The sequence below is a fragment of the Chrysemys picta genome, chromosome 7, assembly GCF_011386835.1.
Source record: "Chrysemys picta bellii isolate R12L10 chromosome 7, ASM1138683v2, whole genome shotgun sequence".
In the NCBI taxonomy this organism is placed as follows: domain Eukaryota; kingdom Metazoa; phylum Chordata; order Testudines; family Emydidae; genus Chrysemys; species Chrysemys picta.
This window is the reverse complement of record NC_088797.1, coordinates 4,227,217-4,244,848: the sequence shown is the minus strand read 5'-3', so window position 1 is coordinate 4,244,848 and position 17,632 is coordinate 4,227,217. Positions and strand designations below refer to the sequence as shown.

General features: G+C 41.0%; 1 protein-coding gene across 8 annotated transcripts in view; it reads right to left on the bottom strand.

The window, feature by feature from the left end:
• PTPRG (protein tyrosine phosphatase receptor type G) overlaps positions 1 to 17,632 on the bottom strand; it is a 579,897-nt gene that overhangs the window by 10,446 nt on the left and 551,819 nt on the right. For all 8 annotated transcript variants that reach the window (XM_065550638.1, XM_065550639.1, XM_065550634.1 and 5 more), the window contains 10 exons: positions 11,601 to 11,697; positions 10,192 to 10,274; positions 9,821 to 9,955; positions 9,426 to 9,560; positions 8,836 to 9,008; positions 7,216 to 7,351; positions 6,712 to 6,858; positions 2,248 to 2,341; positions 1,200 to 1,276; positions 609 to 737 (listed from right to left, as the gene is read on the bottom strand). In XM_065550638.1, the coding sequence (XP_065406710.1) occupies positions 609 to 737; positions 1,200 to 1,276; positions 2,248 to 2,341; positions 6,712 to 6,858; positions 7,216 to 7,351; positions 8,836 to 9,008; positions 9,426 to 9,560; positions 9,821 to 9,955; positions 10,192 to 10,274; positions 11,601 to 11,697 (1,206 nt within the window). The remainder of the gene's footprint in view (positions 1 to 608; positions 738 to 1,199; positions 1,277 to 2,247; positions 2,342 to 6,711; positions 6,859 to 7,215; positions 7,352 to 8,835; positions 9,009 to 9,425; positions 9,561 to 9,820; positions 9,956 to 10,191; positions 10,275 to 11,600; positions 11,698 to 17,632) is intronic.

Here is a 17,632-nt window from a genome sequence, read left to right as displayed (position 1 = left end):
GAAAGCTATCATTAACACTTCACCTGTCTCACCTCCAACACTTGAATTCTCCCTCTCTTTTATTTCCATTTATATCCACATATACAACCACAACTGCTTTCCCCCTTCAATCAGAAATCATGTATTTATCCTCTCTTTGATCTCCTTAACCTTAGGTCCCCCCCCAAGCAAACTAATAACTACACTATTGTCTCGGTTACCACTTGCTGTCCTTAACCGTAGCCCCTGGCAAACGAATAACTTCATTGTCCCCATCCTTTCCGTCACACGGGCCACAAACACATAGCACAGAGTCTTAAACTATCATTTTTGCTCTGCTCTGAGGAAACGGTATGGTTTCCTTCAGTTCATTAGTAATTCAGTCCTGGCAGGATACACTAGTTGAGGTTACCTTTCACCTATAGGAGGATACAATCGATTTGAAAGAGATCAGCGACATGGTTGACTGTAACAAGCTTGTTGTATGAACTCAGATTTAAGTAGATGGCTCAAAATTAGCTACATTTTCAATGGAAACATAAACAGCGTGCATGAGTGCCCCAATTCCGGCACCCTGCTGTGCTCGGTAATTGAAGTATAGTATATACATAGTTAAGTGTTTAACTTACCAAGCTCTGGTTATCTGGCAGCATGACAATGATCTGTGCATTATGATCCCAGATCATTCGCCAAAAGTCTTTAGTTGTATGTGGAAGGGGATGCTGGGTTATGATGAACTCATTGCTCCTGTAGTAACCCTTATAAAGCGAAGACAGAACCACACAGTCCCTTATTACACTGAGTACTTTCAAAGCATTACATTTGATTTATAGGAACAGATAATGTTGTTTTGACTACAGCTGAAAACATCCAGTACAAGTCTAATTTTTTCCTGTGCTATTATTAATATTTCTACACAAACCATTTTCACTCTGAGTACATTTCCACTTCTCAGAGTCCCTGCTGCTTTCATTTACTCTTAATGCCAATATTTATTTGAGTGCATGTAATGGAAAAATTAATTCCATAAAAATGCTTTGCATAATTTAAATATTTTAAACAATGATCTTTTATTAAAGATAGTTAAAAGTTTTACATTATGAAATGTGTTAAAACTTTTATACTCAATCATTATATGCAAAATTAAGACAATTGTAGGAATCTGGTATTTAACACCTTTCAGTTGATTTTGCTCTATAATTAAGTGCTGATTTTCTCACCATGATATAAGAGGCATTAATGTAATCAGTTCCCTTCATTCCAGGCAGTGGCGCGAGACCCACCCTAGCACGTTCAGCTATAAGATGAAAAAAATGATCACAGTCTGGTCATGGCATGGTGCAGAAAGCATGAATTTCTGAGATGACTTTAACAAATCAGATCTAACACAACTCCCATCTCCCTCAGCAGCAGGCCCGCACTGTAACTGTGATAAAGCATTGCCAGCCAAAGCAGAATATAAAATGAAATGTTGTACAATATTCCTACAAGGACAAAGTAATTTCAGGAATCAGATTTTACTATAGCAAAGCTTTTCACAACAGGCTGAATTATCAAATAACAGTCTATGCAGTGATGGCAGGGGATTTCAGATCATTCTTGACTACAGCGTTCTATTCGCCTCTATTTGCACACAAAACCATCTGATTTATTTTGCTTCTCCAGTCTTTTTCTAGCATTGCTTTATGACCATTTCGCCGACCTTGGGGCAAGCAGGCAGCTGTCTCCACAGCTGAGGCAATCCCCGTTGATTAGTCACCCAAGAACATACATAACTCCCTCAGCACATCTCGTCTCCTCCAAAGGGAAGAAATGTAGTTTATATTTCCAGTCCCCCAATTTTTTTTTGAGAGTGTGCATAATGTACTACTAACTGAGCCAAATGTGGTAATTTACTCATAGTAGCAACACTACCAAACAATCAACTTCAATCGCATTGCGAGATATTATCCGAGTACAGATGCAAACATGACTGCATTACTGTGATTCCGTAGCTAGAAAGTCCCCCCCCCCCCCCCCCGCCATATAATTATCCAAAAACTTAAACTCCTCAGATTAACATTTTGCTTGGACAATGCATTATGCTGACACCATCACCAGGTCCTTTTGCTCAGTTTCACCATAGTAATTTCTAAAGACAAGACATCTTTGGCTGAACAAAACACAACCATTCTCCTTCCTGGCTGCTATGCCTCTTCATGCATAACCAACAGAATTCAACACAAAAAGTTATGCTAAGCAGTAATCAAACCAAAGAGGTGAGCTTACAGGGCACAACTGATGAGTTTCTGTTCTTCTCTTTGTTGCAGTCTTTCTGAGCACTGAAGCATTCCACATATTTTGCATTACACTGTGTAACCAGCTGAAAGAAAATAAGTAGGAACTGGTTTGACGAAGTTTTCATAGCCCTCAAAAGGAAGAGGAAAGTTTTTCCTTGGCAGCTCCTAGAAAAAATACCTCACCGGAAGAACAAGCTGTATGGTCAGATTTGCTTAAAGTACTCAAAATGCCAATAGGAATCATCCTCTTCATAAAATATATGGCTGCTTATTGGATACTAAGGTCTCCACAGATCTCAGCTTTGGCACACATCAAAATGAAATTCCATTCCAAGTTGATTTTCAAAGAACACTCTAGATTTAGTTACTTTTGACAATTTATTCTGAAGCCCTGCAGGGATGTTTAGCCCACTAGCAGGTCTCAGGGGAAAAAAACCAACAAAAGCAAGCCTCTCTCTCTCTCTCCCTTTTTAAATTGAAACAAGCTCATGCCTAAGGAAGTTTATTTACTGCTGTGGCCTATTGTGAGCCCAAAACGCTTTCAGCTGAGGCCAGCCATCTTGGGGCACGTTCTCCAGTCTGCCAGGTTCACTTTGTGCCGCTTCCGTGGCACAGAATGAAGTTGAGGTGGCAGGAGATTTGTCCTGGAGTATCCTTCTGTGTGGGGAAAATCATTGCTGGTGCAAAGCTGGTTCTTCTGCTTTCTGGACCAGAACTCCACTGCTCAGTATAAGGGGAGGCAGGGAATGTGAAGCAGGCGGTCAGGGGGAGAACAGAGGGAGTGGCAGATCAAGGCTCCTTTATGCCTAATTCTCCACAGGGAGAAGTCAAAGCAGCTTTAATTTATGCTGGGACCAGGTGGTGAAGAATAAGGGGACGGTGACTGATATTTTGTCAACGCCAACTCTCCGCTGGGCTAGAGCTCTGCTGTAGAATCAAGCTCCTCATACCTGCTTCTGCAGGATGGAATACCCTAGAGGCATTCAAAGTTTGATGTAGCTTATGGAAAAGGAAAGACAAAAAGGAAAGAAAATTGTGCAGATACACTGCACTCCTTCTGTATCACTATCCTGCTCTGAGAGCAGCACTTTCGATGTTACACAGTTATTATATCAAGAGTCATTACAATGGCTCGATACTGTTGGAAGCAAAAGTAGGTCGTCAATATTGGAGCTGGTCCTAAACCTTGTTTTTCCTACCACAAAAATAATTTCAAATGAAAAATTTTCATTTTAAACTTTTTGTGGGAAATCTCTAAACAAAATTAAATGAATATTTCACTTAGTTTTTAATCAAAATTTTGGATTTGGTTTTTTAAAAAAAAATTTTATTTAATTTTTTTATTTTCTTCCTTTTCTCCTTTTTTTGTTTATTTTGCCAATTAATGCAATAGAATGAATGATGCTGAGGGGTAATGTTTTGTTTTTTCTTTCAATTTTTTCCTCTATTTTTTCTTTTCCCACTCTAACTTTTCAAAAGTTCCTCAACTTTGGAACAGTTTCAGAGTGCCAGAGTTACATTTTTCTTTTTACTCTTGTGTAATTTTTCCCAGAGACGGCAAAGATTTGAAATGTTGCAGAGTGGGGAAAAAAGTAAAAAGAGATTGGAAAAAGTGGAATAAAACCTGTACATTATTAATTTTATTGTTCTGCGTGTCAAAAAAGGAAAAATGAAGGGGAACATTAAAATTTCAAATTCTCAAAAACTGAAATGAAAAGTTTTGTTTTGAAATTTCTCACTAAAAAAAATATCAAAATTTAGCTGACAACATTTTCATGTGATTTTATTTTCAACAAAACCCCAGTTTTTAGCTGGAAAAGATTCTGGTTGAAAATTTTTTGACCAGCTCTATTCATTAAAATATCAACAAGAGAATAGCAGTTTAACAATCTCATCAAAGATATCCCTCTATCAGATATATAATGGGCATTCAATTAAATGTGGTGGCACTGATATATTCTGCCTAACGATCCATTTGGCTCTCTACATGTATGTGGAGGCAGAAGCAGATTATGCTTTTGTGGAGGCCTGGGCCAGAGCAAGTGGGGGCCCCGCTCCATCCCTTTTGGCTGCAGGCCCCCTCACGCTCCTGCGGGGAGCGGGGTCGGGGCATGGGGGTAGCAGGTCAATTGGCCAGGGCCCCTGAGCACAGACCTGTTGGCCCAGTGGCTAATCCCATCCCCATCAGGACTATTACAAACCTCTGAACAACTTGAAACAGCCACCATTAAAAAAAAAAAGGAAAAAAAAAAAGCTAAAAACCCTCTCAGACAAAGGTTTCTCCCTTCACTCAAAACTCTCACTCCAGAACCAAGTGCTGTGTCCCCCATTTGCCAATTAATCCTTCTCTACTGATATTCCAAACCTCCAAGTAACATCAAATAGCTGCCAATATTCACCCAGGGCAAAAATTTCAAATGTACAAAAGCGACGTAGGCCTTGTCTCCACTTACGATGGTGTGCAGAGTACAGGTCTTAGCCATGTAGCTACCTGCCGCACAGAAAGGCGGCCGTGTTCACCCTTGTCGCTGCACTCTATCGCTACATGCAGCAGGGAAAGGCTCCCGCGGGGAGAGGCTCCAGCAGCAGAGAGCTGCTCCTCCCACCAGAGCCTTTTCCTGCTACCGGAGCCGTTCACTACGGCGAGGAAAAGCTCCGGCCGGGAGACATTACCAGTGCAGATGTGAGAGGCACTGCTTGAGCGTGTAGAGAGCAGTGCAGGATGTATATCCCAGGGTTCAGGCGTGTAGGGCATGCTACTTGCCTAAGCCACGCCTCACTGTCTATCCTGCTGTTTATACCCGTGCTAGCTGGGCATGCAGTGTCTAGGCGCTACATGCTGCCCTAGTGTAGACAGACCTTTAGGAGCCTAATGTCCCATTTTCAAAGGCTCCTAAGCAAGTTAGGTAGCTAACTTACTGAAGTATTTTGGTAAATGCCAGTAGGTGCCTATGTGCATTTTTAGGTGCTTAAGTCCCTTTATACATCTGGCCCTGAGGAGTCTCATTGGGACATAGGCTTCTAAGCATCAAGTCACTTCTGAAAATGGGAATTATGTGGCTAAGACACTTAGGGTACATCTACACCAAAACCAAACACCTGCAGCTGGCCCAGGTCAGCTGACTCAGGCGTGCGGGGCTCGGGCTGCGGGACTATAAATGGCAGTGGAGACATTTGGACTCCGGCTGGAGTCCAGGCTCTGAGACGCTGCAAGCAGGGAGGGTCCCAGAATCCGGGCTCCAGCCCGGGCCTGAACGTCCACACCATCATTTATAGCCCCCGGACCCTGAGTCAGCTGACCTGGGCCAGGTGTGGGTGGTTTACTGCATTGTAGACATACCCTGCGGTATTTCTGCATTTGTTGCCACCACTCTCTAAAAACATTTTTATAGTTATTATTTACCACTTAGAAAAAGTCTCAACATTTTTCTGTGCTGATTTTTTCTCCTACTGCAATTTTTTTTTAATTTGGTTGTTAAGCCTCTAAAATGTCATGGATGCTACAGAAACCCAGAAAGTCTCACCAGTGAATTCAGAAAATGGCCTATTCATTTTTTGAATCATTTGGCACCTGGTTTAATTTGTTTAATGATTTCATGTCTTTAACTGGTACTTGTCTGAGGGAGTTTAACTGTGAAAACAGGGTCTGCACAGATTCACCTAATGAGACACAGTAACACAAAGTAGTTTTAAATGTGTATTTAAAATGTAATCAGAAAATCTTAAACGGCTGGAGGCTTTTAATTCTTAAATGTGAGAAAACGGCAAACTTTTTTTTAATGATGAAATTATCTGTAATGTATTACTGGAAAAGCAACAGCGGCAACAGCTGTTTTTTTTCTAGAGTCTCAAGAAAACTAATTTACCCCGTTCATATGATACTGAGGATTTTAATTGCGCTACCAACAACCATTTCCATTTGTTTTAACTAGAGATGGGTCTGAGACACCAAGTTTGGATCCTGATCTAGATCTAAAACTAATTAAATCTAAGGAGTGTTTGGATTCAGCATTTTGGTTCAAGCTCCTTATAGAATGAGGGGTCAGCAGCATAGTTCAAATGAGTGCCCAATTCTCTCTTTACACCAATTTTACACTAGTGTAACTCCATTAGGGTGACCAGTTAGCAAGTGTGAAAAATCAGGACAGGGCATGGGGGGTAATAGACACCTATATTAGAAAAAGCCCCAACTATCGGGACTGTCCCTATAAAATCGGGACATCTGGTCACCCTAAACTCCACTGACTTCAATAGCATTAGTCCTGATTTACATCATTGTAACTAAGGTTGTTCAATCTGAAACGTCTCCAAAATTCAGGGGTGCTTGGACCCAGCATTTTGGTTCAGGTGCCTTTCGTTCTGCCTATTAGATATGATAGCAAAGACTCTCCAAGTGACAAAAGATAGGGAGCTGTGGGTGTGAAATCACTCCTGATGCCTGATAAACCTTTACCTTGAATTGTTTCTCTAGTCGTGTCTTTCCTCCTATTCCAGGTATAAGGATGCTGTTAACATAACTATGCAGCTGGTTTGCAGATACTTCAGTCTCCTTCCCAAGGATGGCTTCCAGCAAGGCATCATGAATAAAAATGTACTGCTCCTAGAAAGGCAAGAGCAAGCAGTTTAAGAGTTAGGAGAAAATTATACCGAGCAGAGTCATTAATGAAGGCGGACAGCACACTGAAGGAAAGGGTTACATTTCCTTTTTAAAACAAGCTCAGTCTACAAATACCGCTCAGACTGGAGTATACATTCATGAGTATAATCTAAACAATACTTAAGAAGTCAAGGGAGGAATCAAAAGTTTCTGGTCTTGAAAAAAGACATTCCAAGTCACCAAAACACCTGCTGAAACGTATTCCGCATTTAGAGAGAAGTAACTGAAAAACCCATTTCCTTTTTGATCACATCATAAAAACGAGCACTGCTTTCAATTCAGTATCACTCCAAGCTTTACCTCTGTCTGAACAAGGTAGTTGCGCTGTGTCCTGATGTGTTTCAGGAAACCCAGGACGTTAACTGTGCTCTTGTCTTGTATCTGCTGCAGCATGCTGTCGATCACAATGTAGGTACCAGTTCTGCCCACACCAGCACTGCAAAGGACAGGAAAGAAACCCTGATAATTCTGCTGTATTCAATTAAATGTTAGCAACGGCAAACAGAGTTCCTACATTTCTGTCCCCAAACTTTACAGTATTAGAACACCTTGACCCTCCTGATCATTAAAGTCCTTAAGTAACATAAAGAACAGGAGTACTTGTGGCACCTTGGAGACTAACAAATTTATTAGAGCATAAGCTTTCGTGGACTACAGCCCACTTCTTCGGATGCATATAGAATGGAACATATATTGAGGAGATATATATACACACATACAGAGAGCATGAACAGGTGGGAGTTGTCTTACCAACTCTGAGAGGCCAATTAAGTAAGAGAAAAAAACTTTTGAAGTGATAATCAAGCTAGCCCAGTACAGACACACTTCTTATCAACCTGTCTGTACTGGCTAGCTTGATTATCACTTCAAAAGTTTTTTTCTCTTACTTAATTGGCCTCTCAGAGGTGGTAAGACAACTCCCACCTGTTTATGCTCTCTGTATGTGTGTATATATATCTCCTCAATATATGTTCCATTCTATATGCATCCGAAGAAGTGGGCTGTAGCCCACGAAAGCTTATGCTCTAATAAATTTGTTAGTCTCTAAGGTGCCACAAGTACTCCTGTTCTTTTTGCGGATACAGACTAACATGGCTGCTACTCTGAAACCTTAAGTAACATGTTACATGCATTCTAGGATTTCAATGACATGAAAATGTGTGCTTATTTTAGCTATTTTTCCAAATGTTTGTTTCCTTTTCCCTCTCTAGCTTCCTTCTGAGGACATCTGTAGCGATGCCTCTGCTGAGTGCAACTGCTAACACCAGTGATTGTGGGTGAAACTCTATGGAGGAAGTCAAACTAGATGATCATTATAGTCATACGATGGTTATTCTGACCTTAACATCTGTGAGAGCTCCCCCATAGCTAGCACTGGGTGTTCTATTCATAGTGAATAATGTAGCCACAGAATTTACTTGCTTTTTCTCTATGAAAGTTATCTGTGACCAGACTATTTCCCAATAACTGTTTGCCGTACAATCAGTGCTAACATCTTTCAGACCATGGGTGGTTTGCAAACTAATTCCTTAACTATGTCTTTGATTATTCATTAATCTTTATTCCCAGAGCATGACTGATCAGTCTAGAGAGACATGGTTACTCCCTGGTTGGATGGCTGGAATTTTGTAAACAAACCTTCGAAATGTCTAGTGCAAATAGCAAGTACGTGGAGTTGTACATGTCCTTTGCCAGCCCCTTGCTCGCATCTGAAATTCACCCCTGTGTCGGCACCTTGCAGAAGACCGAGGCGTCATTTACACCTGCTGGGATTAAGTGGTTCAAAGGCTTTGCACTGAGATGAGTTTCATTCTGCTTTGAATTGGTGTGTTGTATTTGCATGTTAATAAGAACCCACCTGCAGTACCTGTTGCATCCAAAGTGTGCTTTCCACGCTCTAGTGAACCAGAGTTGCCATACCTGCAGTGTACAAGCACGGGTCCCATTTCCGGGGTCCTGGCTGCTGACGATCTCCTCACAAAGGTTAGCACAGGCAGAGCATATTCTGGCACTCCCATGTCAGGCCATTGTGTATAGTGATACTGAATAACTGTTCTCTCGTTCTGTCGCCCTTTGGGGTTTCCCTTCTGACCCTGTATGTAAAACGTAGCCAGCAAGGAATAAATATTCGGAAAGGGGAGGCCTGGAACTACTTCAAACTCTATCGACATGTCCAAATAAGCGCATGTCAGCTGAGGCTAAACTGAAGAAGTGCCCCTGCTCCCCCAGCTCTGCCTCCCGCTCAATGCAGACAGAGTCCCGGGGAGAAATGCACACGACAGTGGGGAAATAATGGCCATGAGAACTCCCCCAAGGGAAAACAAACTCTGCACAGCTCCGTACTGTGGGTGCAGGGTAAATGCTGTCGCCAGACAGCCAGTAACCCGGGCTTCACTTAGTTATTTCCCACCAGCCAGCTGCTGAAAGTTGTACACGTAGCAGGCAAGACCCCTTGCTTGCATTTAACAAGCCAGACAGGAAATTAACATGAACAGAGGGGGCTCACTCACCTTTTTCATTTTTGTGTTCCTGACTGTGAAACGGCGGACGGTGTAGCAGGCATGTACCTTTGTGCTCTTCAATGTGACTATAATGTTGCCGTATTCCTCACTATTCTCTGTCGGCCAGTACTGATCACATTTTCTCTGAATGAAGGGAGAATTAGATGGGTTGGGGTCATTTTGGTTTTATTAAAACCATATTTAGAGTTTATTAGAAAGGGTAAAAAATCATGCCTAGTAATTTATATCTCCGCTATGGGATTTACATACGATATAGCAATACGCTATTTGTGTATTGAAAGCTAATGGGTCAAATTCTGCCCATTCATGAATCGGATGGCAGGATTTAATTCACTATATTAAATAGAAAAGGGTAGCCATTATCAAGCTACATGGTTCCTTACTCTTCCTTTTTCCACGAGGTTTGTAATCATGATAATGATTCCAGTATTTTGTTCCCAAATCATTCTCCAGAAATCTTCAAACGTAGACTTTAAAGGTCCCTGGGTGGCAATATAGGCTTTTGCTTTGTTGTAACCCTTCAAAGAAAACCAAAATGCAAAGTAAGATGAAAGCAGCAGCAGGTCAGACATATTAATAATTTACAGATAACAAAGAGAGGTGTCTTTCCTGTTTTGAATATTTGAGGAGTTTGTAGCAGGAGTCCAGGGGAAGTCAGAAAACACAAAGGCTTCATAAGGAGCAATCGGATAGATTTCCCCCTTTATGAACGTATTTACAACAAGAAAGGAGAAAAAATATTCAAACAACTTACATCAACATAATTAGCATTAATGTAGTCACTGTGCTTAGAATCTTTTCCTGGCGAAGGCCTTAGTTTCACCCGACTGTGATCATCTATGAGAAAAAACAGCAGAGAAGCACTAAGGGACAGCACATTAAAAATAATGCAGGTAAACCATCCCATTTCCTAGCAAATTATGGGGGAGATTCACTTTGCCGGCACATAACCTGTGTAACTGGCTTTCCGGTGATGGAAAGGGAAGGGTCTGCTCTCGCGGATCTGATTGCGGGATCACAGCCTCGGGCTGTACACAAATGAGGGGTGGTTTTATTTTTTAGTATATGACAGCGTCCCTTTAAAAAGTATGAAATGGGAGGAGTAGGTGTGCTTGGAGTAGGGGGACCTATCGAAGGACCGCCCCCTTACCGTAGTATCTGAGTGCCTGAAAGGTCTCTCCACTCCCCTTTCCGTTGTTGTTTTACATGTAATTCTCACAACACTGGGGCTGTGCTATATCTTCATTTTACAGATGGGGAAACTGAGAGACTGACATGCCCAAGGTCACACAGAAAGCAGGGAATTGTGCGGGTGTCTTCCAAGACCCAAGCTAGCACCCTAACCACTGGGCCATCCTCCCTCTCGGAGGATGTAAGTCAGAGGGTTGTATTTTTTATACAATTAAAATCATGCTGGATTTGTCCCATCTGCATTTGGTGTTCTTGAGCGCAAAGCTTTGCATTGTAACCTTTACAGGAGCAGGAATTCAGTACTGCTACACAATATGTGTTGACTGACAATCTCCCATCAGTTCTACATGAGAGATGACAACAGAGAAAGTTATTCCACCTCCCAGCTCAGACCCGGAATAATTTGCAGTCCTGAAACGGACTTCAGCTCTGCAATTCTCCGCAGGACGATGAGAGAGACCTGCAATGTGCTAAGAAGGCCATTGTTTGTCCAAGTCGCTCTCTCTTGTGGAGCAGTTTGAAATGTGACAGACATACCGATCTCAGTTTTAGCATATTTGGGAAGATAAAATGAATCCCAAGGATCATCAATAAAACACTTTGATCCACCACACATCTCCCTTAAGTCGCTTTTCAGATTAGCATATAGAGTTCTGGCAGTAATTTGATCTTAATTATTCAGTTGCATTGTCTTATGCAGGAGTGCTACTTTTGTAAGCTAAACTTGCAATATCTAACACCAAATTGTCAATGTTTTCCCGGTAAAAAGCCTGGGTGAAACCCTGGCCCCATTGAAGTCAATGGCAAAACTCATATAGACTTCGACAAGACTAGAATTGTAATTGTTAATTGCTGTCCCTCCGATTAAAACTAATTTAAAACAACCTGGGTTTTCCACTCATGCACTGACCCTCTTAGAGCAGAGGGCCTTGTACAATTTATATACTGTATTTACCGTAATTGCTTACTCACATGCTAAAATGTTGATGTATCTGTTCTTGTGCTTGTTATCTGGGTGATTGGAATGTTCTGCTGTGATGTTCATGTCGGCTGTACAGCGTTGCACTTCCTAGTGACAGAATTATTCAGATGGAAAATAGATAAATACAAAAACATGGTTTGTCTCATTTTACAACAGCTCTTTGCAAACATGTTTAAACATCAACATTTTAATGGCTTGATTTCTTTGTTGTAATCTTTCAGTGTAGTCCAGTAAGACACATTCTGGTTAAATCAGGGATGTTAACTGAGTCCTGGTCTCTGATTACAGAATCAGGTCTCCAGAATGGGTGGAATTCACTCCTTCTGCAACGATCAATGAAAGACCTATGCACTAGGAGCTGGTCAGATTAGGATTTTCTCTCCCCCAGAGAAAACGTTGACGAATGTAGTTTTCAAAAAATATTTCAATTCAAAATGGCAACATTGGTAGAAGTCATAGTTTACGTGCTTTCCTCCTCTATAAGCTGAGTTTTCTAGATAGTCTACAACTCCCAGGATGCACCAGTTTCTACTCTCTTGATGAGAAGAAGGGGTGTGTCATAGGAGTCACTGGTCATGGTGCATCATGGGAAATGTAGTCCAAAATATAATTTCATTAGAAAATTTTTGACCAGCCCTACTGTATACCTATTTATGTTGCCTTCAAAATATGGCTTTAAAGGAATGCAAGTGCCGTAGTGGTCATTTGTTAGCTTTTTGCACAGGAACGACTTCAATACAATTTAAAAAAATTTTATCTGACAGTTATGAAAAGTACATTAAATACAACTGACAGCAATGACTGAAGAGTAAAAAACTTTTTTGAAAGAAAAATGTAATGTTATCCATGTTTAGGTACATATATTTAGGCAATTCATCTAATTTATATAATAGAACAAGGGTAACAGGTACAAAGGGATTTATGTGCCTCAAGATGCAGAGAGGTGCCTACTGGAGTTTACAAAAATGTCTAAGTAGTTTAGGTGCCTGACTCCTACTGACTTTCAGTTCTCAGCATAATTCTAGCATACACAATTAAACCGTACAATGTGGGTCTGTTAAAACAGCGGAGTGGGTGTCTTCTCCTCACAGCATTAGCATAGCAGAGATTTGCCTTCTGCTAGATTCATCTAAAGAGTTACAAGGTTTCAGAGAATGTCTTGCAGACTTTGCCAGTCTGACATGTCCCTGTGCTAATCTGGGGTGATATTTAAATCAAGTGACTCACAGGCAATATCACGTTCAAGATATACTTTCTTACACGTGCTTAATCACAGCCTCAAAATGTTAACACTCTTTTACATCCAGAAAAAAGATCCTAATGACAAAGTTAAGAGCTCAGCACCTTAACATTAACATTATTATTCCATTTCTTTCCACACTTTTTGAAAATAGTTCAGTGCATGTTTAAATAGTGGTGGAAGAAACCATGTTTATAAAGATTTTTGTGGGCCCAAGAAATCCCTTTCCAAAACCCAGTTCTCTCCAAGATTATGGGGTGCCAAATTATTTTGTACTAGAGGCTTAAAAAACAACCGTAGAGAACCTGCCTAATAAAGGAAGTCATTAGCAGTGCACAGCTGCTACAAAGATCAGGAGCTAAGTGACAGAGAAAATTATCAAGAGAAATGCTATACAAACAGCAGATGTAACAGAGTTCAGCATTATGCAGACATTTCACAAAGGGGTTGCATAGTAATTTTGATATTTTCCACAGCATTTACATTTTAAAAGTGCAAAATATACTAAAACCAAGTACATTTTGTGGCTTTATATTCACAAGGCGCTCCCCAGCGAACAGTTGCCTTTCTCACTCTTCCATAGGGAGGACCAGACTACAGTCAAGGGGATGAGCTCAGCAAAGACAAAGAAATCCGGCTGAATCCTCAGCTGGTCTAAATGGACAGACTTTCATTTCTAGCATGGAAAAATATTTTTCATATTAATGTGTGCACTTTTTCTAGTTCTGCCTTGCAGCGCCAGGATGCAGAAGAGGGGAGGAGTATACTCACTTCTGGTGCTCTAATTTACAATAGGAAACATCAGTTCAGTCTAAACCACAATTGGAAAACGGATGATCATTTTTGTTGCATTTTAGAATTCAGATCTTGTCATTCCTATATAGTTGTAGGGCACTCATCATTTAAAAAAAAAATTCCTTATGTTCATTACAAACCTTTTAAAAATGGTTATTTAGTGTCAAAACATTTACAGAAAACTCCTGCAGAATTTAATACAGAAGACTCCAAATAGGGCTCTACAGAGAGAACTCTAAAGAGCTGTCGAATTTAATAGAGAATTATACCCTTGCTAAGGAATTCTCCATGATGATTTAAATACTGCATAGTAAATGTATCAGTTTCTATTAACTTCTATAGGAATTTTTCCAGAAGGGAATGATTTAGAAGGTTAATCGCTTTAATTAACCTTTTTTGTGTTGCCCTTAAAAATACTGGAGGAGTTGGAGTAATGCCACTATAGCCTCAGCTCCGAAAAGGGAAAATTCCCATCATAATCTCCATATGGAAGAGGGTGGCAACACTCACTGAGTGGCAAATACAGCTCTGGGGACTGAGTGGTATAAGTGATCAACCCTAACAAGTGCCGGTGGCTCACGTGGCATACAAGTGTTGAGGGTAGGGCAGCTTTTTGCCCCGAGAGGAGGAAATGGCTCTCAGATTGGGGTGGCTCAGGCTTGGAAGCTTTGGATGGCAGCTGATTGAGAAGGTACACTCCGAAGGAAAACTGCCACTGGGTCAGCAAAGAGGGCCAGTGCCAGCGGGCTACTTAGTTCCTAGGTTCTTCATGCTCAAGTCATTTAAAACATGCTACCACACTGGGGATAGCTGACGTGCCCTCTTCCAGGCAACAGCAACACGTTAGCAAAGACCTGGAAATTGCAGCGTGGAACGAAGGTTCACTGACGGGGAGGTCAGGAGAGATGGCAATGACTAGAAGGAAAATCCATATACTATGTCTGCAGGAAATTAGGTAGTGTGGATGCAAAAGTAAAATCTTGAAAAGTGGATTTAACATTTTTTGGCCTGGAGGAAAAAGAAAATGAATGGGGTCGCTACCATCGAGAGCCCAGAGATTGCTCAGGGTGTCATGAGGGTAGAAAGAAGAGGAGACCAATTGACAGCACTATGGCTGATGACAGAGAGGAGGGTTATGTGTGATGTCAGCATACGCTATGCAACCAAGTAGACCGATGGAAGAGGAGAAGAGTATTAGCAATGAGTTGGCAGAGTTTGTGGTTATGAGTGACAGTATCATCTTGTTAGTGGTTGGGGGTGATAGGAACTTGCTATGTTGCTGAAGGGAGCCCCACGAAAGGAGTGGGGGGTAAATTTGGCTTTGGTAAAAGAAATGCAGAAGGAGAGAAGTGGGTTGGGTGGTGTTTTCTCTACAGATTTTCAGTGGTGAATACATGGTTTGAAAATAAAAGAATCGCCCATGGTGACATTCTACAGCAGAAAAAGCAAAAACCCAAGTAGACAATAGTTTGATAAGAAGAGAAACACATGAAAAAGGTGAAAGATATAAAGGTTATACTGAGTGAATATGTTCCAGAACAAGGTAAGGTATTAATAGCTAAAATCTGATGGCAATTTGAGATAACAGGAAAGAAGATGAAATTGAGGAAGAAATTGCATTGGTGGTTTTATAAGAGGGAGACGGGGAGAAAGGAAGAGTTAAGTAAAGGAAGGCTTTCATGCTTTGCCAACAACAGTGAAGTCAGTGGAGAAAGAATGGAGGAACTTGAAAGAATGTTTCATTAAGGCAGTGGAGGTAACACGAGGTAGAGATGAGGCACTTCCAGAGAACAAGATGGTGGTGGAAGTCACATGTACAAGAGAAGTTAAAAAGAATAAAGAATTATTTAAAGAGTTTGAGGCAGCAGGTCATGATAATGAGAATAAAAAATGCATACAAACAGGCCAAAAAAAAAAAAAAAGAGGCTAAGAAAGCAGTTGCCAAGACAAGAATGGATGCTTAGGAGGAATTATACAGAAAGCTGGAGGAAGATGACAGCAGAAAATTGGTTTTGGGGTTGTTAAAAGAGAGGAACAATGAAATACAAGCTCTGAAGAAATCTGTGCGTGAAGGATGGGAACTGTGTGGTGACTAACCCTGAAGAGGTGGTTGAAGTATGGAAAAATATTGTCAAAGGCTGTTGAATGAGAAAAGGGAGTTTCAAATGCAAGCACCACCAACAATTATGAGAAACCTCAAAATATATCTATCTCTGTAGAGGAGGTAGAAGCAGCACTGAAGAGAAGACTGGTCAAGATGAGATAACTCTTGATATGGACATACTGGAGCAAAGTGGCTTCATAGATGACTATGGGTTTGATGGGATCATGCAAGGATACCAGATGACAGGAGAATGGGATTAATTGTGCCTCTTTGGAAGGGTAAGGGTAATGCAAATGATCCAAACACTTATTGGGGCATCACCTGTTAAGTCAGCTTCTCAAAGTCCTTGAGAGAATTTTGGAGGCATGGTTGAGATGCAAGGTGGAGGAAAATAAAGGAGAGGCGCGACATGGCTTTAGGAAGTGAAAGCGTAATATAAATTTGCAATGAGAGAGAAGTGTGAAAGAATGATAAATGGAGAATATTACTGCTATGTAGCTTTTATTGATCTTGAGAAAGCATATGAGTTGGTTCTGCAGGAGCTGGTGTTTGGAATATTGAGATGGGTGGATGGGAGGGGGACTTTAAGAAGTGGAGATGATAGAGGAGCTGTATCGAGGGCCAAGAGCTAAGTTGATAACAATACATGGAATTTCAGAGAGTTTTGAGTTTTTTGGCCTGGAGGAAAAAGAAAATGAATGGGGTAGCTACGATTTTGAGCCCAGAGGTGGTGAGTCCACTTCTCTTCACCCTAGTTATAGAGTTAATTAGTAGGAGACAGAGAAAACTAATGTATACTGATGGTTTGGCCCTTTTCGCTGACAGCAAAGAGAAACTGATAAATATGGTATCAGAGTGGGCATTTGTGGCTGAAGATGAGGAAACGTGGCAAAGGGATAAAGCAATCAACTGTTTCTAAAAATATAATGATCATTTCTCTCTAAACGTCCTGCTTAGCTGGCTAACTTCCTACAGGATTCATGGTAGAGATGGATCTTGAGGAAGTGTTTTAAAGGAGGACAGTTGCCTTATGACTAGTTCAGGGAGGGTGTTCCCTGCAGAGGAGGCAGTGTGGGAAAAAGTACAAAACCAGTTGTCTGAGAAATGCACAGATGAGATGGGGAGATCAAGGCTGACAGAGCCGGTGGAAGGGGAACCACGGTAAGAGAGAGCCTCAGAAATGTAGGGAGGAGCACAGTGATGAAAGGCCTTGAAGGAGAGAATAAGAAACCTAAAATGTTGTGGAAAATCCAGTGGAGAATCAAAGAGGAGTGTGACATTGTCAGAATGGCAGGCAGCATAGATGATCTTAGTGGCGACATTTATCATGGGGTGTTGTGGGTGTCGCAGAGGCCAGGGGCAAAAGGTTGCAGTCGACAAGACAGGAGACGATGTAGGTAGATACAGTGGAACTCTAATTACTTATCCTCCCACAATGTCACTATCTCTTCTGTATATTCCATTCTGCAGGTTCTAATGTATACATTATTCTGCTGCTCTATGCAAAACACCATTAATTTGGGGCCAATAAATCCTGACATCCTTACTCTGAGTTTTTACTCAGGTAAACTCCACTATCAGCTTAAGGAGTAAGAACCTCAGGTTTTAACTGAAGGATTCTTGTTGGACTGTTGTGGGCAATGGAGTCTGGAGCATTTTTTTTAAAATTCTTCTTGGTCTTTTTATTGAATTTAATTCAGGCTAGCTAGTATACTGGTGTCTTTTATGTTTAACTTCTCAGAACACACTAGTGTTTGAAGATCAATGGATAATGCTCTTGTTTTGTCCTTTTCAACTTATTGACAACTCAAGAACCCAAAATACTTGGGTTCAATCAACCTTTAATTACTGTAAGAAATGTTATATTCAGTGCTATGATGGCT